General features: G+C 42.5%; 6 protein-coding genes across 6 annotated transcripts; 5 read left to right on the top strand and 1 right to left on the bottom strand.

Moving 5' to 3' along the window:
* Nucleotides 1–928: 928 nt before the first annotated feature.
* LOC133027576 (elongin-B-like) lies at nucleotides 929–4093 on the bottom strand. Its single transcript, XM_061094621.1, has 4 exons — nucleotides 4026–4093; nucleotides 3101–3235; nucleotides 2517–2625; nucleotides 929–1948 (listed from the first exon to the last, which is right to left on the bottom strand). Exons 1-4 carry the CDS (start codon nucleotides 4026–4028, stop codon nucleotides 1836–1838), a joined length of 360 nt encoding a protein of 119 aa, XP_060950604.1. The 5' UTR covers nucleotides 4029–4093; the 3' UTR covers nucleotides 929–1835.
* A 92-nt stretch (nucleotides 4094–4185) lies between these two features.
* pkmyt1 (protein kinase, membrane associated tyrosine/threonine 1) lies at nucleotides 4186–8952 on the top strand. Its single transcript, XM_061095013.1, has 8 exons — nucleotides 4186–4312; nucleotides 5955–6356; nucleotides 6516–6753; nucleotides 6870–7149; nucleotides 7247–7353; nucleotides 7443–7615; nucleotides 7894–8111; nucleotides 8227–8952. Exons 2-8 carry the CDS (start codon nucleotides 5997–5999, stop codon nucleotides 8606–8608), a joined length of 1758 nt encoding a protein of 585 aa, XP_060950996.1. The 5' UTR covers nucleotides 4186–4312; nucleotides 5955–5996; the 3' UTR covers nucleotides 8609–8952.
* Nucleotides 8953–9498: 546 nt separating this feature from the next.
* On the top strand, nucleotides 9499–11643 carry LOC133027685 (zinc finger protein 287-like). Its single transcript, XM_061094759.1, has 3 exons — nucleotides 9499–9690; nucleotides 10134–10325; nucleotides 10413–11643. Exons 2-3 carry the CDS (start codon nucleotides 10136–10138, stop codon nucleotides 11240–11242), a joined length of 1020 nt encoding a protein of 339 aa, XP_060950742.1. The 5' UTR covers nucleotides 9499–9690; nucleotides 10134–10135; the 3' UTR covers nucleotides 11243–11643.
* Nucleotides 11644–11888: 245 nt separating this feature from the next.
* LOC133027684 (zinc finger protein 596-like) lies at nucleotides 11889–15494 on the top strand. Its single transcript, XM_061094758.1, has 3 exons — nucleotides 11889–12123; nucleotides 13507–13697; nucleotides 13800–15494. Exons 1-3 carry the CDS (start codon nucleotides 12080–12082, stop codon nucleotides 14759–14761), a joined length of 1197 nt encoding a protein of 398 aa, XP_060950741.1. The 5' UTR covers nucleotides 11889–12079; the 3' UTR covers nucleotides 14762–15494.
* Nucleotides 15495–16254: 760 nt separating this feature from the next.
* Nucleotides 16255–19217, top strand: LOC133027766 (sesquipedalian-1-like). Its single transcript, XM_061094882.1, has 4 exons — nucleotides 16255–16323; nucleotides 16805–16896; nucleotides 17783–18086; nucleotides 18640–19217. Exons 2-4 carry the CDS (start codon nucleotides 16816–16818, stop codon nucleotides 19062–19064), a joined length of 810 nt encoding a protein of 269 aa, XP_060950865.1. The 5' UTR covers nucleotides 16255–16323; nucleotides 16805–16815; the 3' UTR covers nucleotides 19065–19217.
* A 2888-nt stretch (nucleotides 19218–22105) lies between these two features.
* mylpfb (myosin light chain, phosphorylatable, fast skeletal muscle b) lies at nucleotides 22106–23961 on the top strand. Its single transcript, XM_061094924.1, has 5 exons — nucleotides 22106–22207; nucleotides 23112–23292; nucleotides 23546–23624; nucleotides 23716–23764; nucleotides 23860–23961. Exons 1-5 carry the CDS (start codon nucleotides 22172–22174, stop codon nucleotides 23959–23961), a joined length of 447 nt encoding a protein of 148 aa, XP_060950907.1. The 5' UTR covers nucleotides 22106–22171.
* Nucleotides 23962–24238: the final 277 nt, after the last annotated feature.

The following is a 24238-nucleotide window of genomic DNA, read 5'->3' as shown; positions in this document are numbered from 1 at the left end:
AGGCATATACATGAGTATGTGCATTTGTTGTGTTAGCTGTAAATAGATCGATGTATATATGTATGCACTCATATCCCATAGGTGTAGAGGCCACATATATATATATATATAAACACTTACACATAGTATATATATGCGTGTGTGTAAATAACGATAGCTAGATAGATGTATAAAATAAATCATTTGTGTATAATATTGAGCTTGTTTACATTGGTGTTTGTTTGAATATTGGGATTGGTCTTTATGAATTGAAATATTCATTCATAAGACTTATGGTCTGTGGTGCTGGACTCAGATGATACTTAGATGGTCACGCTTGATAACAGCCGTACAAATTCCCCAGCTAATTTGAATGTAATCTAATTTAATCTAAAGTGACGGATAACCACTGAATTCTGGACTTTCTGGTAATCCTGCCTCATTCATCTCCACCATATAGACAACTGTTCATTTGTTGTTTGTATATTCATTTTTAAATATCGTTATTTTCTATGGCTGAATTAAGTATATCTGCCCTTTTTTTAAATCCGCTTTGAAACTTAATTTTATAGACTATTAGTTGCAGTTTTGAACACCCAGGCCATTACCACTGTGTCAACACTGGACCCGTCTCGTTGAAGACATTGTGACATGTCATAGCAAGTGTACATAATAAAATTAATGATGGCTTCATTTAATTTAGCTGCTTGACTTTGAGTCTCCCAGTCCTGTGCATGTTGGCTCGCCGCCACCACTTATTGTGACACCTGAAGATAACAGAGCCATTGTTACTCTTCCAACTGTGACGAGTCAAAATGTCTGACTTAATAAAACTCCTCACGGCAGCGACAGTCTGCCCGACTTCTGTAAAGTGTAAACCCTTAAATTCACTCATTTTCATTAAATGTTGACCCAAACCTGCGTTTAAAATAAGAATCAGTCAGCAGCATAAAAAACAAAACAGGAAAACTTTTAATTAAGCAAACTTACAGTTACAGGCTATATTTATGTGATTAGAGGAAGGTGCCACACTGATGTTGGTGACATGTGATGTATGTAATTCTAACACAAGAGAATGCTCCTCCTGCGTTCACTGTATGTCACAGACAGAATGTCCTCTGACCAAAACGTCCCTCTGCTGCTGAAGAGGTACCTGCCTTTGGTCTCAGTGCATGATACACACAACAAAAGAACTGACAAGTAAAAACATACTAAGACACAAAATGACAACACAAACAAAAAAAAGTAACATATTTAACCATATTGGTGTTTTTTTTCCTGGTGTGAAATCAAATCCAAAATGTACAACAAAACTGGGAGAATCGGACAAAGGATGAAGGTTCATCTGTTCCTGTGAAAGTAAAGCCATCGTTTTTTTAATTTGATCATGCAGTTTGCCGATGAGGACGCCAGACTCCTTATCCATGCATGTTACTTCTAGAGCACTGTGACACACAACTACGCCTTCACCTTTTTCAGAAAAATATTAATGAGAATAATTATAATAACTCACACACATACACACAATCATACTTTCCAAACCACCTTCTTCCCTCTACAGGTTTGAGCAAGTTGGTGCTTAGGAGCTAAGTCAAGGACAGGAACTGCATGTGATGTGGAAATTATTAAGAGTTTAAAAAAAAACAAAGAAACATTTGTGAAGCAAATTTGAGGAGGGAGGGTGTTGGGATGATAGCATGAAGGTAACATGGATAGGCTTGGTTACCTACAGTGTTCCCATCCATCAACTGAAACTATATTACACATCCTCCGCCCCCCGCTACTTCTCCAATGCAGTTAATCCACACACACCCACTTCCATCCTTCCCCACGTCGCTCGGTTCCCCTCCTTGCTATCACTGCACGGCCTGTTCGTTGGCAGTGCTGCCAGAGTCCTGCGGCTTCATCACATCGGGGAGTTCCGGGGGGCTGGAGAAGGCCTCGACATGCAGCTGCTCAAACATCTCATCTGCAGGACAGAGGCGACAAGGAAACCATATCTCCATCAAGAAGGCAGAGTTGGATATATCACTCACATCACAAATTTGCTACTGTAAATATTTACTTTTACTCAAGTTTAAATGTAAAAATAATGTGGCTCATGCACTCAGACTTAAGCCACAGCGTTAATTCAAGAAGGATCATTTATTTTCTCAAGCCACAGTGAGTATTTTAAACTGGCTGCTGAAATGTGATTCTTATCAAATCTGGACGGATATATATTCAAGACACACTTGATATCACAGACATATGGAGCAGCTGAGAGAGTTGTGGCTTCAGGCCATGTGGTTGTAAACCTGTCTGACCAGAACCATCTCCTGCTGAGTTCTTCATACGCAAAAGACAAACCCCAGAATCTGTTCGGAACAAAACTTTCCTGACATTTTCAAGAATTCTGTGTCTACTTATGGCTTTAAAGAATAATTCCTCATCCATAGCAAATTTGGAAAGAGGCTTAATAGCAGGGAAGTGATAGTGAAACAAAGAAAGTTAACGAAACATCCCTGACTCACACAAATAACATAAACTACACGTACCATTTACACGGAAGGCCAGACCCACAGTAGCTGGGGCCTGAGGTCTGGCAGTCTGGTTGGTGAATCCACTGTCGCCCAGAGTTTTGCTGTCCTCTAGCAACTGGTCATCCTGTGAGCAAGAGAGGAAAATGTCTCAAAATCACCTAATGGACCCAAAACGTATGAATGTGTGAGACATTTACAGGCAAAAAAAAAATGTAATTGTCAGTAACTTGCGAGAACTGCAGCAGTTACTAGGAAGAGGCTATCATATGACATCTAGCCTAAAGACACAGTGTAAACAACGCTGTTTCGAGTCGAATTTGGATGACACCACAGGAGCAGTGTGGAGGCATCTAATGGTTTTTCACATTTTAAGACGTGTTCACCATTTACTTCAATTTAATTGGATTTGGCTGCAACGCTGTTCACCCCCGAGACTCCAAAAGTGTTTTGTGGACTCAAACACTTCACCCACCCCTCCTCCATCAGCATAGTGGTTAATAGATGAGTGCATTCTTATTTGTGGGTGAACGATCCCTTTAGCTCTGTGAGGTTTTAATTATTTTGGTCATGGGACTTGGTCTGGCGTTAGTGATATATACTTTGTAGAGCCGCTGGTCTTCTGGAGGTCTTTTAAGAATTCCCTCGACAATACGCTTCAGCTCATAGACGGTGGTGGACTCCTTGGCGTCTGTGAAGATCGTAGTCTTATGACGCCGGATCATTAAGAACACGTCCTGAAAGAAAAGAACACAACAGGACAACAAGTCAGAGTAAATCCAGTGCACAGACGAGAAGATGACAGATTCACAGATTAGGGGGTGAAAAACACGTTATTCTCAATTGAACACAGGATCAAGCAGGATGACAGATTGTGTGTCTGGAGTGACAATTCACATGAAATGACACTAAACCGTCTTTATCTGACAAAACATGTCAGTAGGCCATGAAAGTGTTTAACCAGCGTCCATCTGGCGACTGTTCCCAATACACCACAAACACACAGGTCCACTCAGAGTGTCTTTCTAAAGAGGGACAAGGGACATGTAGGTGTTGGACTGATTATTTTAGCTGCTTGTAATTCATTGATTCCTAATCTGGCTAGCAACGGGGAGCAGCAGCAGCAGCAGGCTCACGTAGCTCTTAGCTTAGCATAGAGACTTTATAGAGACAAACCAGGGGCCTGACAGTTAGCTCTGCGTTAATAAACCCGGCGGCTGTGACAGTGTGTGTCCGTTGTGTGTGTCTAGCTATGTGTGACTAGCTGCCCCCCCTCCCCCCATGCTAACACAAGTTACCTAGCTAACACCTCTCCCCACAGATGGAATGCTAAGCTAACACAGCAAACTTAGCGCTAGCAGCCTTAGCTAGCACAAACTGAAAATAAACACTCCCAAACAAACAACACTATAGTTTGTTATCCTGGCACAATGTATACACAATAACGCACCGAACGTTAATATGGATTGTTTACGTGTTGGTAAAAAGAAACCCTCACAAAGCGATGGACATTAATAATGAAGTTACCATTTCCAGTGGTCAGCTAGCTAGGCACGTAGCCCTCTGCGTTCAAGCCCAGACTGCACAGCCTGCGGAAGTTGCGCAACTCAGATAAGAAGCTGGTATTCACGAAGCACCGCTACGCAGGCGCTGCGTGGACGTGCGCAGGATTTGGCGCCAGGTTCGTTCCGAGGCAGCAGGACGAGCAGGAGCAGCTGGACTCGAACCCAGCTCGTCTCAATGTGGTGCAGACCGTCGGTGCTTGTGACTGGAGCCATGTCGGTGGGATGGTGTTGATGAAGCCGTCAGTTGCGGTACGTGAGCTGTCTGTGAGCTAACGTGGAGATGTTGTCGGTGACAGATAGCTAACATCTGAGGTGACGTGGGTCTTGAGGGTGACTTGTGTGTTTGTTAGCGCGAAGCTAATTCAGCAGCTTCAGAGGAGTCCACTTCAAAGGTTAACACGGAGGTTGTCACGTTGTCATGTTGTGTGTGTGTGATTCACGTTACGTTACATTCAGGTTTGGCTCGTGACGCGCACAGCTGGGACCTGATGTTCTGCACCTGAGCATCACAACATCTGGATCCTGGTTCCAGGTCCTGAACCCTGGTTTCAGGTCCTGAACCCTGGTTTCAGGTCCGGAACCTGTCAAACAGGACGTCCGAGCGAAACCTGCTCTTTATTTACTTAAACTCAGAGAGAATTACTACAGGACCAGGGTGGATGTCTCTATAAGTATGACAGTATTAAGACCTTCATAGGTAGATATATATATAAATACTTACTTACTTACTTACTTACTTACTTACTTACTTATTTACTTATTTACCTACTTACTTACTTACTTATTTACTTACTTACTTACTTATTTACTTATTTACTTACTTACTTATTTAATTATTTACTTACTTACTTACTTATTTACTTACCTACTTATTTACTTACTTACTTACTTATTTACTTGTTTACTTACTTATTTACTTACTTACTTACTTATTTACTTGTTTACTTACTTACTTATTTACTTACTTACTTACTTGCATACTTACTTACATACTTACTTACTCACTCGATTACTTACTTACTTATTTACTTATTTACTTACTTACTTACTTACTTACCTACTTACTTAATTACTTACTTACTTATTTACTTACTTACTTACTTACCTACTTACTTAATTACTTACTTACTTATTTACTTCCTTAGTATAAAAGCCAAAAATAAATACAGATTTATACAAAGTCTGGACAGATTTTGATCCTCAATTTGCAGATTTTCATCCCATGTGTCAAGTAGTAGTAAGTCTTTGATTTACTTACTTACTTACTTACTTACTTACTTACTTACTTACTTACTTATTTACTTATTTACTTACTTGCATACTTACTTACTTACTTACTTACTTACTTATTTACTTACTTACTTACTCACTTAATTACTTACTTACTTATTTACTTACTTGCATACTTACTTACTTACTTAATTACTTACTGACTTACTTATTTACTTACTTAGTATAGAAGCCTAAAATAAATACAGATTTATACAAAGTCTGGACAGATTTTGATCCTCAATTTGCAGATTTTCATCCCATGTGTCAAGTAGTAGTAAGTCTTTGATTCTGTTTGGTGGCATAAAGGACAGAGCGATAAGTCCAAAACATGTGTCAGGATAAAAATGTCCATACCAGTTGATATCGATAATTATCTCTATAATATCACTTTGTAAGTTAAAAAGCAACTTTTGGCTCCTGAGTGAAGGTTTGGGTTTTAAACTCGGAGAACAACACACTGCAAAAGATTTCATAAATCCGAGGTCAATGGGTTATGTGTCATGTCCTACGTCGTGTACGTCTATTCAAAAAAGTGCGTTGGACGAGCTTCGCAAAAATCGCAGTGGTACTTTCTCAACTGTCAATCAAAACCATTATCTCTTTTTTTGGTCTGTTGCAGCACGCCATCTTCAGAGAGAGGAACTGAAAAAGAACCGACACAATGTCAGTGGCGATGGAGACCACGGCGTCCAGGGTTCCTCTCCCTCTCCCGACCCACTTCTCCCATGCAGAGCAGTCCTTCTCCCTCAAGAAGCGACATGTCCCCTTGTCCCACTTGTCCTTCTCGTCCCCCGCCCGGGTCTCACATTCTTTGCCTCCCCTGCCACCGTCCAAGGGATGCCCCCCGTTGAGCAGGGTGTTCCCCCAGCATCCATCCCCCTGGACGCCCCTGTCCCGTTCCCTTAGTCAATCTCCCAGTACAAAGTCTGTGTATGATCCCAGCAAACAGCAGTCCTATTTTAGTCAGTGCTTCACTAATCTGGGTCTCCTGGGAAGAGGATCCTTTGGAGAGGTCTACAAGGTGAGCAAGACAACAGCTGTGGAAGTTGAATTCGGCATTTTAAGGTTTTCAATTTCAAAATACTACTGTTTATCTGGGAGACTGTATTTTGTCTCTGAACATGATGTTGAGATCCCAGACTAGAGGAGAAACCTCAGCTTTTTCTGAATTTTTCTTTAGGTTCTAAGTAGAGAGGATGGTCGGCAGTACGCAGTGAAGCGCTCGGCTCATCGCTTCAGGGGAAACAGTGAGAGGAACCTGAGTGTGAGGGAAGCGAGGAACCATGAGCGTCTGCGTCCTCACCCCCACATCCTGAAATTTGTGGCAGCCTGGGAGGAGTATGGTCGACTGTACATCCAGACCGAGCTGTGTAGCACCAGCTTGCTGCTCCATGCTGAGAACCAGCCTCCCGGCCCAGGTCTGTCTGAAAAGGACAATAACGAGATGCATAACGTGCTGTGCTTTTTACCCCAGTTCAATTTCAGATTTTAGACTACTACTGACATGTCTGTCGTTTAAATCTCTTCAATCCAGATGAGCCTGCAGCCTGGGCCTACCTGTGCGACCTCCTCTCAGCGCTGCAGCACTTGCACTCTCATGGTTTCGTTCATCTGGACCTCAAGCCGGCCAACGTCCTCATCACCGACTCTGGACGTCTGAAGCTGGGAGACTTCGGGCTGCTGCTCGAGCTCCAACACAAGAGCTCCGAGTCTGTGGAGGGGAAAGTGAAAGACGATGCTCAGGAGGGGGACCCCCGCTACATGGCCCGTGAGCTCCTCCTTGGGAAATATGGACCTGCTGCGGATGTTTTCAGGTACAAAAAGCCAAAAAGGAAAGATTAAGTGTAATTCTAAAACTCTCCTAACTGATTTGATTTAAATTTGTGCCTGAATATTGCCTCTTTCCTTTAGCTTGGGCGTGTCTATTCTGGAGCTTGCCTGTAATATGGAAGTTCCAAATGGGGGCGAGGGCTGGCAGCAGCTCAGACAAGGCTGCCTCCCCTCAGAGTTTACCAGCAGTAGGTTCTACTTTTCTTTTAAGTCCTCGTGAATTGTCCCGTTTTATTTATCTTGATGACTTTTTATCCTTGTCGTCCTGTGTCTGCAGGCCTGTCGACTGAGCTGCAGACAGTATTGAAGATGATGCTGGTCCCAGAACCTTCTCAGAGACCAACAGTCGACGAGCTGCTGGCTCTTCCCTCTGTCAGGAAGCACAGGTGGAAGAGGCGCATCTATCTCGTGCTCACAGAGACTTGGTTGACTCTGACCAGCCTCTGCCAGGTAATGTCAAACTTTTCAAACCTAAACTTTTTGAGTTTGAATAATATAATCAAACCTTTTTATCATGTGGCTTTACAAAGATGGACTCACCTGGCATAGTCCATGATCAACAGCCTCTAACAAGTTATATTCATAAATATAACACGGCTTTCTGCAAAAACAAATGAGCTCAAAAAATGTAACTATTCTTACATGAAACAAATTATGGACCTGAAGCAGAAAATGTGTCTTTCAGCCCTTTTTAATAATATTTTCTTGTCTTTCCCCCCCCCCCACAGTTGGTGTTCTGCTTTGGATGCAGACTCCTGTCCTCCCTTCACTGGTCCTTTCTTCCTCGTTGGACCAAACCAGCTCCCTGCACCCCTCCTAAGGACAGCTGGGACAGAAGTTTGTCCCTGTCCCTCAGCGCCATGCATGCTGAGCCAGGCAGCCCAGGGGACGCAGTGTTTCTGTTGGATCACACCAACCCAGAGGTTTCCCCCACCTTCTCCCAGAGGTAGAGAATCATTGTGTTGACAAGTTGTTGCCTACTGTAGTATTTTAGAAATGTCTTACTTGTAGAAACACCTAACAGTCCACTTATATTATTTCTTTTGTATCTGCTCCTTTAGGGTCAGATCCAGAATGTCTGTGGAAAGCACATCCACTCCTCTCCCAGTTTCACCGACACACAGTCATCACAGTCCTCCCAGCACACCCACTCTCTCAAATAGGGGTGACTGGTCCTTTAACTTGGCGCAGACCCCCTCCAGCATCCACTCAAATGGTTCCTGTCGCACTCTGACCCCAAGTGCCATCCCCATACACACAGAGCTTCACACAGACGGCGTGAATGAGATGTCAGCGCACAGCCGCCATTCGTCATCCGCCAAGTCGTCCCAGCGGCGCGGCCCTGACTCAGTGCGAGCGGAGGAGGTTGTACCGCGACCCAGCTTTGAACCAAAGAACCTGCTCAGTCTGTTCGAGGAAACGACTGTCGAGGAAAAGCAGTGAGACTGCCAGCTCGCCTGCCGGGTGTCAGGTTAAAAGCCACCTGATGTTTGAATGTACTACGTTCACCAATCAGCTCGTATGAACTGTTTTCTCTGCCATATTGTCACAGTCTTACAACAGCTTCTTTTAACGTGTATTTGAAAAGATGGAGAAAACATTTTTAGGGACGAGCGTTGAACATGTAATCAAACCTTTAAAGCACTTTTTATGTTTGGGTAAATGCAATCTGTTACTTGAGTCCTGGTTTATTGTTGAATAAGTTATCTTTAGCTTGATGTGCTCTGAGTCGTGTATCTCAAGGGCTGCAAAGGGAAATAAAACAAGGCGAACAAGCAAAATCTCAACTTGTGTGATGTGTTTTTTTTCTTATTGTAAGTGACTTAAAATACATAATCTCTTATTCAAGTTGATGTGACTTGAAGATGACAAGTGATAATGTAGGAGTCATTCGATCAAATTTCCTAGTCAAACATTGTAGAATAAGTATAAACAATATCAACGTGTAAGTAATGTATATACTTTTTTTAAATTAGTAACTGAGAAGGTTCATTCATAAGCAAATGCTTATATTTGTGTTTATATAATATGCTTCTATTATTGAATTAACAATGGAAAACAAACAAATTTGTACACTTGTAGCTATTAAAAATACGTCTGTTAATCATCCTTTTAAAAAGCAAATTACACATTCTAAAATTTGGATTTAAATATATTTTTAAGGAGTTCATATGTTCTTGATGTATTTTTGTTGGCCTCTTGACCAGTAGATGGCAGCAACGCACCACTACAACATTTCAACCCTTTTTAAAGACCCAGGAAGAAGATCAGAACGGTATTTCACACTCTTTCGCTGCATGTGTTATTTTAAAATAGTTTTCACTCATCGATCTGATTCGTCTGGAGGATTCTGCAGCTTCAGCACGAGTAACTGCTTTAATGTGAATATTTTAAATACATGAATGTTTCACATCCGGGTCAAACGAGCTGGGATTCACACTGAAGACGCTGCAGTGTTAAACACCAGGATTCAACCACAGACTGAAAATAAAGAGGATTCAACCACAGACTGAACTGGGTGTGAGGTTGGTTTTACATTTTACGAATCATTATGCATCTGTAATATTGGTGTTTAAATATCTGGAGTTCTCATAAATGTTGTTATAAGATTGTGTGTAAATCCTGATTTTTGTTGTGTTTACATTTGACTGAACTGAGAAAGATGATCAGATAGAAGCATGATGGCAAATTTAAGGCGTATTTATATGTCACTTCTTATTTTGTATTGTTGTAGGGTTGTAGGATTACTATTAGTACTTTGGTGATAGTATATTTTCTCTATATATGTATTATTAACCTGGAGCTGACCCATATTGCTGGACTGTTTACTGTATAATATTATATCACAACATTTCACCACGCTCTATCACCACATGTGATTAATTGCTTTTACCTCTTACCCTGATTTCCCCTTATGTTATCTTATCTTGTTCTTAATAGTGTTTCCATATTTTTCTTCCGTTCATAGCTATGTCCAAAATTGAGCGTCTGAATGTGCGAGTGGAGAAGCTGCTGTGCAGCGCGGTGCAGGAGGTTCTGGAGGTGGTCAGAGAGACGGTGTGGGAGTACCAGGAGAAAACAGCCCGGACCCAGAGGGAGAACCAGAGTTTGAGGAAGAGGCTGCAGGAGCTCCAACACAAAATCGACCTGGAGAGCGGTGGTAAGAGACCACAGCTCAGCACTGGCGTCCAGACATGTGGAAGCTGATCATTAATTTTGTCTCTTCATGGCCTTTGTTGTTTTGCAGGGACTGTGCCGCAAATTCCCACCACAACCCAGCAGGCCGAGGTGGAACAGAGAGAGAATCAGGAGCTGGTCGATGATGCTGAACCTGCTTATAAGGATGTTTCAGATTCATTTGCAGACACTGACTGTGAAGCATCCCTCACTACTCCGTGCCTCTCCCCTGAAGCTATGACAGAATCACATTTGCATGATGATAACTTGAGCAATCCCAGAACTCTCAAAATTGAGACTGATGACAGGTTATCATCACCAACTACAAATCCTGTAGAACCCACTGCTACAATTACAATCGAGGAAAATGTCTCTGTTTTGTCCCTTACATCAAATCAAATGAAAGAGGAGCCCATGTTGGATGAGGAGACCCTGCACACACACATTCATCATGTCTATGATGATCCCGCGACCAGCTCGACACTCTTACACCGATTTGAACCCCCTCAACCCAGTTCAGGACTCTACAACGTGTCGGGGTTCATCTTCAGTCGGGGCCAAGAGCCTCAATCTCCAATATACAGTCACACAAACATTGTTGGTGCAGACTCTGGCTCTTCGGACTCGGTATCCTTCCAGAGAAACGTCAGAAAAAACTACTGCTGCTCGTTGTGCGGTCGCACCTTCGGCCACGCGGGCGACTACAAGAAACACAGCAGGGTGCACACAGGGGAGAAGCCGTACTGCTGCTCGGTGTGTGGGAAGAGCTTCAGTCAGTCGGGCTACCTGACGGTGCATCTACGCTACCACACGGGAGAGAAGCCGTTCGGCTGCAGCCACTGCGGCAAAAGATTCAGCCACTCGAGTAACCTGAAGAAACACCAACAAACGCACCTGTGAGGGTGCTGTGTTTCTACAAAGCTACTGAGCCACGTCCTTCTGCTGTGATATCCTGATGTTTTATTTACGTTTTAATCTACTGTAGAAAGTGAATAAACTGAATAATGCCGGCTTCTCTACAAGCAAACACTGGAGCTACTGCACTTTGTATTTGTTTGTTGGTTTAATTGTACACAAAAACTTCTAAACTGATATCCACTGAACTTTGTAGTAGGATGGGAGAAGCCATTAAATTTGGATGCAAATACAAATTAGGTGGAAGATCCAGGGATTGTTTTATGGAACTGTGTTTAATGACATGATAATAAGTAGTTAATTTAGGTTAAGAGACCTTTTCCTATTTCTTTAATATTTCTTTTGCAGAGTTTGACCTTCAATGTACAACACTGTGTTTTAGATATTTTATTTACTAAAACTTTTATTATATATTTACTTGATTTGATATGTATTGTATCATTTGCCTTATGTAATTTTAGAACACAATTTAATATGAGGTTATTATCGTTATAACTCTGTTTCTGTTGTCAAATGAACCAAGTCGGAGCATCAGTATTAAACAGAAATGTTGACTTCAAATTTAAAAAAGCATTAAAGCCATGATTTTTATTGTGAAAAGCAAGAGAATCCATTTCCGCTTCCTGGTGTTGCGTATTTGTTATGATCCTATGTTGCGTTTTCATATGTTTGATCCATTTCTGGGATTAATTCGTGAATAATGACGCGTTTTTGGTGGAAAGTGAACGTGTTGCTGACGGAGATCGAGCGACGTGATGTTGAAGCTCTGCGATGTTCAGAGAGAAAAGGAAAATCCGGAGTTAGCTCCTGAGTTAGCTCCTGATGCTAACGTGTCAAACTGAGAAGAGTTCAGAACCAGCTTCCAGGTACTGAAGCACTTCTGTCTTCACACAGGGAACACACACTGGTTACACTGGTTTAACTGCAGGAATTAAACTCAACTATCATTAGATATCAAGTAAACATGAACTTTACCTTTCTGTGGAAATGCTAAATCTAACCAAATCTAAATCTAACAATCTGATTTGCAGCCACATTGCTTATAAATAGATATTTCATATATTAATAATATAAGTAATAACTGTAAAGCTAAGCTAACATGGGAGGTTTGTAAATTTAATTTCCAAATCAGGACACTTGATTGATTGATATTGTGTAGTTCTGTAGGTTTTGGTAGATTTTTGAGTATTTTTAATGTTTATTCAACTTGTCATCTTCATAGTGGAGGTTCATAGCTTATAAAACAAGGTTGGACGCATGGACGTGTATCTTTTTAACCATCTTTTCTCTTTTACATCATACAACAAAACAATATTTGTCAACCCTGTCCAGAGACTTGATGCATTACTGGTCCACAGTCATCAATCAATCAATTAATCAATCAAACTTTATTAGTACAGCACCTTACATACAGGTTATTGCAGTTCAAAGTGTTTCACAACTGTCAGATTAGTGAAGAACAGACAAAACACATATAAATGAAGCTCTTCTGTCTTCATACAGGGAACACACTGGTTAGACTGGTTTAACTGCACGACTTAAACCCAACTATCATTAGATATCAAGTACACATTACCTTTCTGTGGAAATGCTAAATCTAACCATATCTAAATCTAACAATCTGATTTGCAGCCACATTGCTTATAAATAGATATTTCATATTTTAATAATATAAGTAATAACTGTAAAGCTAAGCTAACATGGCATGTTTGTAAATTTAATTTCCAAATCAGGACACTTGATTGATTGATATTGTGTGGTTCTGTAGGTTTTGGTAGATTTTCGGGTATTTTTAATGCTTATTCAACTTGTCATCTTTATAGTGGAGGTTCATAGCTTATAAAATAAGGTTGGACGCATGGATGTGTATCTTATCAACCATCTTTTCTCTTTTACATCATACAACAAAACAATATTTGTCAACCCTGTCCAGAGACTTGATGCATTACTGGTCCACAGTCATCAATCAATCAATTAATCAATCAAACTTTATTAGTACAGCACCTTTCATACAGGTTATTGCAGAGTGAAGAACAGGCAAAACACATATAAATGCTGATGATAAAATACTATAAACTAAATTTACAAAGCTATAATAACAATAAAAGCAATAAATAGAAGAAAGGCTCAATAAAAGGGGGTAAAAACTTAATTAATCTGAAGCCAGGCTGAACAGTCTTCAACACTTCCACACTAATAGCTGCCTCAGCAAACAGTAATTTCTCACCCTGAGTGCTGTTGGATTTCAGGATGTCTAAACTTGAGCGTCTGAATGCTCGCGTGGCCAAGCTGCTGTCTGAAGCGGTGCAGGAGGTTCTGGAGGTGGTGAAGGAGACGGTGTCGGAGTACCAGGAGAAAACTGCCCGGACGCAGAGGGAGAACAAGAGTCTGAAGAGACGCCTGCTGGAGCTTCAGGACAAAATAACAAGAGAGAGTGCACGTGAGTGTAGTCGTGATGACAGATAATGCATCAGTTCCATTTTGGCTCCACTGTGTCTATAAGTTATTAAACATTCCTTGATTTGTGTGATTCATTTCTCAGCTGCTCAGCCTGACAGTGGAGCGTTGTCTGAAGAAAAACAAGACACAAAGACTCACAAGCAGGACTCCAATGTCACTCAGAGACACAACTCAGGCGTCACACACACTGAGCAACAGCCGATGAGCAGCCACACACCTGAGCATGACGTGAAGCAGGAAAACAGAGAACGTGAAAGCCACAATAATACTGACTCACCGGCTGAATGCAGCTTAGCACAAACATCGATTGAGTATTGCAAAGCACAACCTGAGGAGGAGATGCACATAACCGAGGAAGGGATGTACACAACTGAGGAGGCAATGACTGTCCATCCATCACACAGGGCTAACAGAGAAATCACCTCTGTCTCATCTCACCATTTACACAATCCTCCCTCCATCTGTCCACTTGAGGTAAACCTGCCTGCCGTCAATATAGAAGCAGAGCTGACAAACTGCAGCACATCAGAACCTCTACCTCTTCCAGAGCAATATCCCAGATGCGTGGACTTAAGCTGCAACTCTTCCCGTCATAACCCTGCTGAGGCCCCCCCGCCACAAGTCGGCCCTGACCCTTACGAACTCGTCCTCGCCCACTCAAAGCACATACAGAGGAGGCACGGATTTGCAAAACCCAACAGGACTTTGTTCGACGTGAGGAGAATCAAGAGGGAGGACTTCACGGAAGATGACTCACACCTGTGCGTTGTCTGTGGGAAGACGTTCACCAGGGTGGGGAACTTGCGAATCCACCAGCGCTGTCATACGGGGGAAAAGCCGTACGGCTGCGTACAGTGCGGGAGGCGCTTCAGTCAGGCAGGAGACCTGAAGAAACACAAGCGCGTCCACACGGGGGAGAAACCGTACTACTGCAACCAGTGTGGGAAGAGCTTCAGTCGAGGGGAGAATCTGAAGAGACACCAGAAGGTCCACATCGGAGAGAGACTGCAGATCCAGCAGACGTGGAGCGAGCAGCAGTTGTGATTATGAAACAAGACTCAGAGTGAGACATTAAAAAACAGTGCACTTGGATTGTGAGCGGATACTTTTTGGTGTGTGGAAAAAGTAAAGTTTTAAATATATTTAAATAATTAAAGCTACGGACTTTGTGGAAATGTTACTTTCCTGTAACTCATCGGTTGATTGTTCCAAGGAGTCGCTTGCTGTTTGGGATTCTAGTCTCTTGTGTTCTTTTATATGATTTTATCACAACTGACTTTTTGACATATCCTAACATGAAAATCACAGGTATAACTGATGACACTAAAAATACATGCATACTGTTCAGGTAAGCAGTTTCCACTTATTGGGAGTGAAGGAAATTAGTTTCACTTTCCCTGCTGTGTAAAAAGTCTATTATGATGTAACAAGACCAAAGAGGCTAATAATTTACAGCTGGAAATGCAGTGATACCAAGGCACAGTGTAATTATTTTAACATATATAAATGCATAAACAAAAGCATAATGTGAATGATTAACACTGAATATTTGAAATACTTCTCAACAGCATGATTGTCATAATAATAATGAGAATTTCCCCTGAATAACCGAATCTTGTGGTTTGCTGGATATATTTATTGCAGATTAATTTAGTTATTTAGGATAAAAAGAAATGAACCTTGCACAGCTAAATAAATGATAAACTGGTCAGTGGGGGACTCTTTAAACAAACATTGTCTTGTGGATGAATTCATTAAATAGGAATAATGTCCTGAAGGTGTGTTGTCCTGTTCCTCATTACTGGTTTGTGTTGAGTCATGTTACACAGATAGAATGTGTGAGAACTTATCACCTGCACTTACATGACTTTAAAACAGATGTCAGGGAGGAAACAACATGCAACACTGACCGCAATGGAGTTCACACACACACACACACACACACACACACACACTCACACTCAATCCCAGCCAGAGAGTGCACATCATCATCAAGTTACATCTGAGGAACCACAGATCCTTGTATTAAGTTACATTACAAGTACAAGACATATGTATGTGTGTGTAGACTTAATTCCTCTTGACAGATTACAATAACATCAATGTACAAAAATTAACCCTAAATATCATGTTTAAAATGTGTAATAGCGTTTACAAAAATGTGTTGTCATTCCAAAACATGAGGTACATAAGAGGGAATGAAACCAAGCAGTGAGGAGCCGTGAGCAGCAATGAAAGAGAAACACTATAGAATCTAAAAACTGAGCAGAAGCAGCAAATAAATACAATGAAATAAAAACAATAGAAACTCAAAAACAATGCAAATTAAATAAGGGTGCAAATGAGTATTGATATTTATGAGTATATATATTCAAGTACTTATGCACAGGAAAGAGTCTGTGGTAAGATTCGATTTGCACAGTGTATATGATTTAAAATGTTATAATACATAATTCTATATCCTTAAAGTTTAGTGCACATTGTTGTTGTTGTGACGTGGTGGTGACGTCACCTCACCTTTCCCTACCAGGAAGTGATTGGGACACACACACACACGCACAGACACACTCAGAGGAAACTGAAACTCATTTCCACACTTCAGGAAGGTGAGTGAACCCCACACGTGTCTGATCCCTGAACCACAAACTGTGTCTTATCCTCCTCTTTATCTTCCTCCTCTTTATCTTCCTCCTCCTCCTCTTCTTCTTTGCACTGTTAAATCGCCACGTTGCAAACAGGAAGTGAAATTAACGAGCGACTCAAACAAACTGTACCGACGCGTCAATGGCGGTGAAAGTAAAACAACTTACACACTTAAACTCTGCGTGACTTCTTATTAAACGTGTTCAATAACGTTGTGGTACGAGTCTGAACACGTCAGTACAATAGTAACAACACGTGAGGAAGTTGTTGTGTTGTTGCTGTTTGAACACGTCAGTATTATGGTAACAACACATGAGGAAGTAGAAAGCTGGATAAAGTTGTGTTGTTGTTTGAACACGTCAGTATAATGGAAACAAAACATAAGGGAGTAGGAGCTGAATAAAGTTGTGTTGTTGTTGTTGTTGTTGTTTGTGTGTTGAACAGCCTGTGTTGAAATGAAGGTTGGTGGGAAGATTCTGGCGCATTTTGAATCGTGCAGCTCACCTGTGGACAAGGAGGGCTTCCTGTTCAAGAAGGTAAATCCCACCCAAATACCACAATACGTTATATTCCAAAACAGAAATAATTCTCCTCCTGACTTGGTTTTGTCTGTTTTATATTTGAGCTTTATTGCATGTGTACCTTCTCCAACCAGTGGTGGTAAAAGGGCCTAAGCACAAGATCCATAGAGGCTAGGGTCCACCTCAAAGATGCAAAGATGCCTGTGAGACAGGGTGTGAGATGCAGGCGGGGACAGAGGACACTGACAGGCAGAACCAGGTGGCTGGGATAGAGTGTGCAGGTACATCTGTGCCGGGTGGGGATTAGGGGTGCCCGAGTCCCGATGGGATTTACATGTACCCCCCGGAGCTAAGATCCTGTGGGACTTCAGATCCCAGTGGTGGTGGACAAAGAATAGAAATTGGTCTTATTGATAGATGGGGCGATTCCAGCAGACAGGAAAAGGGAGCGAGAGAAGATTGAAGGGCTGAAAGAGCAGCTAGAACAGATGTGGAAGGTGAAATGCATTGTGATCCATGTGGGAGTGGGAGCTTTAGGGGCTGCGACCCCCCCCCCCCCCCCAAACTGGGAGAGTGGCTCCAGCAGATTCAAGGTCATGTCCAGAAAAGCACAGTCAGCTAAAATACCAGCAGAACCCTCAAACTCCCAGGCCTCAACGACACTTCAGCCCTAATCAGTCAGATAAACACATAGGATACTACAAATGTTTAGAAGACTTTCAAAATGTCTCTACGCATAGGCAACCATTCCATGTCTGTTTTTAAATGTTTGCCTCTGTAGGTTCCTGGCAGTGTCACATTCCACCTCCCTGTTAGCTGCTTACTTCACCCGCACTGTTGTGTAAGAAATTGCGTAAATGAGTCAGTAAATGAGTCAGTAACTGACTCGAATATCACACAGGGCGAGATAAAGACTTCCTATTCGAAGCGCTGGTGCGTGCTGAAGGGGAACCTCCTCTTCTACAAGGACCGGGCGGCCGACCGAGACCTGATCGGAGTGATTGTGCTGGAGGGCTGCACCATCCAGCTGTGCGAGTCCGAGGAGCAGTTTGCCTTCTCGCTGGTGTGGGGCGAGCCGGGCCTGCGGACGTACAAGTTCGCTGCCGAGGACCAGGCCAGCCAGGAGAGCTGGATCAAAGCCCTGCTGTCGGCCAACCACAGCTACCTGGCGCTACTCGTCATGGACCTGGAGAACAAGTACAGAGGTGAGCGGCAGAAAGCTCCGCGAGTCTTTATCCCTGTGGGTGAAAGAGAGGAGTCTGTGTTGAGGAGAGCAGCTGTGGGAGGAGGCGTTGCATCACTGGTTACCACATCAGATACCATGTACACCGTGGTACAGCGTTATGTCACATTCCTGTAAATACAAGTTTTAGAGCTGTTAATTCAACCCTGTAGAGGTTTTTAATGCAGAGTTTGTTGTTCTGTTGTATTTGGTTGTAAAATATTAACTGTTTTGTCATATTGTGTGTGTGTGTGTGCGTGGGACAATAACACAAAAGAGTTGAATCAGCCTCTCTTTGTTTATGAGTCATTGAACATGAACCTGATGAACTTAACAAACGCTGTTTTTTATTGCAGGGTCGTTCAAAGGTTATATGATACAGGTGTTTGTATGTAAAGTTACATATAGTACATTTAATACATTTTATAATTTTCCTGAAAAGTGGTTTAACATGTGATTTGGACTCTGGTGGCAGAGAGAGTCAGTCATTTATGTCACTTCAGGTGTTTGATCGTTTCCCACTGTTTCTTACACAGATCTTTTAGCCGAATTACCCGGGGAATCAACAAACCCTTTCACGATGCCAAATTTCAGCCCAACGGAGGCCGGATCCTCAGCAGCCTATCAGAGCAGACCACCTACAACGCCGCCTTTGTTCGCAGCACCAGCCGTGGTGGCAGTACCCGGGCTGAGCTCCGGTCCGATGCTTCTAGCTCCGACCATTGCTTCCAAAACAGCCAGTAAGAGATCTCCCAAACTCTGGCCGAAGAGGAACGCCAACGTGGTGCCGATTAACGCCCCGGCTGCGCCCATGGGGGAGTGGTCAGCGTTGTGCTTGGAGGAATTCAGTAAACTGCACGAAGATTTTGGAAGAGAAGTCAAAGAACTGATTGTTAATTGGTCAAAACAAGGACAAGGAGCTGAAGACGTTCAGGAAGAGAACTTGATCGATTTTGGATAAATTGATGAATGCGATGGGTCTAAACTAAAATTCCAGTAACCATGGTAACATTGCAATGGACCAATGTAAATAGGTTTTACAAATATGAAAAATATTTTTAAGATATAGTTTTTTTTACGATGTGATAGAGTCAATAAATGATCTGTGACCTGCTTCATATTGATTTTTTTCCCTTATGATAGTGACGTGAATCACACACACCGTTTTTATAAAGAGACAAACACCTGATTTATCTTTATCTGATTTACCGGGATAAACTCTCCTAATCTGCATTTTCCATTATTGTACATGAGAAGTTGTCATGGAAATACATTTTCTTCTTAAACCTTTTAACAGGGGCTGTATGGTTATATTCTCCAATTACTAAAAGTTAATCATAATAGCATAACAGCCAATAATAATTTGAGTAGGACTGGACAATAAAATATCAATAATTATCGCAGTATATTTATATACATATCTATCACTAGCTTTACAATTAAAGTCAAATATATATATATAATAACGATGAACTGTGTAAACACAGTGAGGAGGTATAATACATAATTGAAAAACAACATTTGTAAAATGTTTTGATGTTCATCAATTATGGATTTCATTCATTCTCTGCCCATAAAGAAAAGTTAAAAACCACGACCACTCAGAAGCTAAAATAAAATAAAAAATAAAGTGGCATTTATTGTGATAATTATTGATATTTGCTAACAATTAAATTTTGGTATTGTTATGGCTGATTTTGTCCAGCCCTTACTTTAAGTCCGTCTTGACAAGATAACTTGTTTCTCAATACGTAAGAAGCACAGAGGTTTGATACCAGGTCATATTTACCAATAATCAGATCTTATTGATCCCTTAATTGACTGATTTGACTCTACAGGACTAAATTAGACTTTCCGACTTAGGGTAAAATAAGGCTACCAGTTGCATGGGGGCAGTGCAGGCCAAGAAGGGTGAAGTCTGTTGAATTTTCTCCGTGAGTCAAAATGGCTGATAAATAGAACGGCGGGGGGGCAGCGTGGCTATTTCAGTCTGTCCAGCTGTCTTGTTTTTATGGTCTTTGACTGAGCTTGGTCTCTTTCTCCCTCTGTGTCTCTCGCTCTCTTTTCACCTTCAAGCCCCATACTGGACGTGGCAGGCAGCCCTCTGTGCACAGGGTTCACTTCCCACTGATTCACTGCAAGCGTCTCAATCAGATGAACCTCACGTAAACATTTGTACATTTGGGAAAAATGAGGTCGTATTTTGCGACTTGAAGTAGTAGGCGTACGAACGACTGAGGGAACAGTATCACTGGTCCCAATACATACCTTGGCTGTACGCTGGTGTGATTGATGGCAGCCTATTTAGCTCATATATGGAGAGAAGTGGGTGGGCCGGTGTCCTCCCATTCTAAAGAAACTATACTGGGCGCCTGAAGCAGCAGCACCCAAAATTAGTGCGTCCGCAGTGGGAAAGCTGCTCATTAAGTCCAAACACCACAATCTCAGGGAATCAGAAGTCAGACATTTAAAAGTGGAAGTTAAGGATCTTTTAAATTATGTCACGTGATACTAAGCTTAATTTATACAAACGTTTTCTAACTGTGAGTTGTTTGGAACGTCTACATGTGCACAAAATAATAAAAAACATTGAATACACAACCAGCAGGCTGCTTGTAGAAAATGCAAAAAATATATATTTCTGTGTGTAAACTATCAACAATGGATTGAACAAAGTTCTTCCACCACTTGTGTCAGTATTAAAAGGTTGTTTTCGTTTCATATTGATGGAAGGTCACTTGTTTCTGGATGACTAGTAGTAGTCGAGTGTCATTATTGGAGCGGGACCAAATGATTTCAAGTTTCATGAGTGTTTATAATCCTCCGCTTCATAGTGAGACCAAACCTCAGACCAAACCTATCATCTGGACAGGCGATGACTCCAGGATATGTTAACTGCAATTACACGTCAGCGCCTTGAGGAGATCATGTCCGTTAATTGATAGAAAGTGTGGGTGACTGCAGGATAACTTTCCCGGTGCGGCAGCGGTAACCTGCCATCGTGCACTGGGTTTTGTTCTCTCGCAGTGGATATAAAAAACTAAAATAGCCACGACAAAGACCCCTGAGGAGGAGGAGAAGGGTATTGAGGGGGAGGGGGGATTTCAGTTGTCACTCAGCATGTCCTGTCTGTCAGTTTGGCCATATTAGTCCACAGATGGCACCAAAGTCAGGCCTCTGTTGGCATTGAATTCACCTCATTCCAAGACTCCAGTGGCCTATTTCTGAGCATCGGTAAACCGATCCGTCCAGCAACCTCCTCGCTCCTCCCTCTTTCACTTACTTTCCTCCGGCTCTGTTTTCCTGCCAAACCTGATGGTGCGGCTAAAGTTAGCCCTCCGGTGGGCTAGTATATAAGGCCCCTAGGGTCCATTACTTACATGTCAGTCCCATCGTCTTTGCGTAGGCTTCTCTTCTTGACCATCAACACCAACCCAACAAACTTGAGAGATGGTGAGTGTGGAAGAACGTTCTCTAGGGATCTAGGATCTGATGAGGTGAAAAGCATCACTTGATGCATTTGCTGTCTGGATTACAAACATCCCACAAACGTCTCTTAAGCCGAGCCTCTCAAACTGAGGATGTGGACCCAGTCTTACTTTAACCTGCTGGCTTGATCTGAAGTTTGGCTCAGGATAAAACTCTGAAACGAGCTGTTTGGGGATAATTGCCTTAACATCCTATTCCCCATAGATTTGATTTAGTCGTTAACCCTAAACTAATTGATTTAAAATACTGCAAGGAATACAAATCACCTCCTGCCAAGAATGTTTTGATTGTTATGGCAGAATCAGAACAATTGAATACCTATTTTTGAGCTATTCTTTATTTGTTTGAGTAATTTGGATGTAAAAATATTTTAAACGTGCACCTGTGCATCCTTTGGTTTTTGACAACACACAGGCCTCCATTAATCTTTCTATTTTTCTGTGAGATTGCCAGGATGTATTTTTTGGTTTATGTTCTGTTTGTTTCAATTGTATTTTCCTTCTCATCCTTCCCCAGGCACCCAAGAAGGCCAAGAGGAGGCAGCAGCAGGGAGAGGGTGGATCCTCCAATGTGTTCTCCATGTTTGAGCAGAGCCAGATCCAGGAGTACAAGGAGGTAACGTCCTCTTCCTCAATTGATCTCCTAATGTTTTTCTAGCAGTAAGATTTTAGGTCATTTTAGTTATGTGAGAAGAGGGACATGTAGTGGCGCTGTCATTTGACCTTAGAGATAAGGCGAGGAGGAAGCACCATAGAGATGTAGACCTGATCGTGACAGGACCGTCAATCAGAGCTTTTCTGGTGACGGCAGCTACCTCTCCCGTGTGGCAGCTCAGTAATCTGCCAAGGAGGCTGGAAACAGTCGCTCTGTGACCCCACTGGAATGCCGCCTAACAGCTGGTGGACAGTGACATTAATTCAAAGCAGGAGAGTCGCAACCAAGTTCCAAAGAACAAAGGCAAAATATAGAGGTTATAGATCTTATGCTGAGTCGACACAGGGAAGAAAGAGGGGAGCAAAATGTTTATGCTTTACTTTGGTATGCAGGTAGAAATAAAAGAACAAAATGGCTGGAGTCGGTCAGCTGATCCCTTAAAGGCAACACAAGGTGAAAGAATATTTGGGGCAGGTTGTTCTGTCATGAGGCGAAGAGCGAGTGTGGGGGGGTGGGGGGTGGGAGGGTGACAGCTGTAATCAATACCTTCTCCATAAATGTCGCAAGGGGCTTGTCTCAAATTCCTAGACCGTTTTAACACCTTAGAAAGACAAGTGGTGGACCAGCTGCCAAGTCCCAAAAGGTTTCCAAAGCCGTCTTGGGTTTCACTGGCTGCTGCGCCCGGTTACTTTGGCCGAGAAGTGGATAACAGCGCCACATTTACACGTTTGTGTTGGCAGGCTACCGCACGGAAATAATTATTACAAGCGATAAGGACCTCGTTAGAAATGTGAGGATGTCTGTTTTTATTTCTAATGAGCTCAGCCTGTAGATCAAACGTGTCGTCTTACTTGTTCCCTGGCAGGCTTTCACAATCATCGACCAGAACAGAGATGGCATCATCAGCAAGGACGATCTCAGGGACGTGCTGGCCACCATGGGCCAACTGAATGTGAAGAATGAGGAGCTGGAGGCCATGGTGAAGGAGGCCAGCGGCCCCATCAACTTCACCGTTTTCCTGACCATGTTCGGAGAGAAGCTGAAGGGTGCGTCCACGCAGATATTTAACGCAGATCTTCTTATTTATTTTCCTTTTCTCATTCTATAAAATACTTGGAACTTCAAGGGGCAAGTTTATCTTCCGATCTGCCCAAATGGATTCCATGTTCATATAGATTCGATTTTTTTTTGTTCTCTACCCACTGCAAATATTACTTTGTATTTATTATTTGCATTTTGATATTTCTTCACATTTATTTCTCTTATCTTATCAACTCATTGTGCTGGCTGGTCTTGTAGGTGCTGATCCCGAGGACGTCATCGTGAGCGCTTTCAAGGTCCTGGACCCCGAGGCCACCGGCTCCATCAAGAAGGAATTGTGAGTTGTTTTTTCACTTTGATTCACAGCTTCTTCGTCTGTTCGTCTTGAATCTAGGACACGACAGCTCATGCTTGTTTTTCCCCTGCAGCCTTGAGGAGCTCCTGACCACCCAGTGCGACAGGTTCACCGCTGAGGAGGTGAGCTCTTCTGTCTTTCTCTCCCCGTCGGGGTTCACATTCTGTTGTTTTCCTCAGTTGTCCAGGATTGTAAATCTTTAATTCCTCCTCTGCAGATGACCAACCTGTGGGCGGCTTTCCCCCCAGATGTGGCCGGCAATGTTGACTACAAGAACATCTGCTACGTCATCACACACGGAGAAGAGAAGGAGGAATAAATCGTCCCCCTTCTCTCAAGACCTCTACCTCCGTCCAAGCCCCTTCACACCTCAACATCCACTCACTCCCTCTTCTCCATCACCCAGGCGTCCTCGCACACGCCCGCCCCCCCGGCCCACTCTTTCCGCTTGCCAGCTCACTACGAAAAGACTTGTCTCCTTTATCGAGATCCTCAGTGAGAGGAAGGGAGGCCGTGGGGGTGTTTGTGTGTGAGTACCAACAGGGGGAACATGGGATTATTTTTCAATAAAAGATAATCTTGTGCCAGTGAAACTC

The sequence above is a fragment of the Limanda limanda genome, chromosome 21, assembly GCF_963576545.1.
Source record: "Limanda limanda chromosome 21, fLimLim1.1, whole genome shotgun sequence".
Lineage (NCBI taxonomy): Eukaryota > Metazoa > Chordata > Actinopteri > Pleuronectiformes > Pleuronectidae > Limanda > Limanda limanda.
This window is presented reverse-complemented; position numbering and strand designations above follow the sequence as displayed.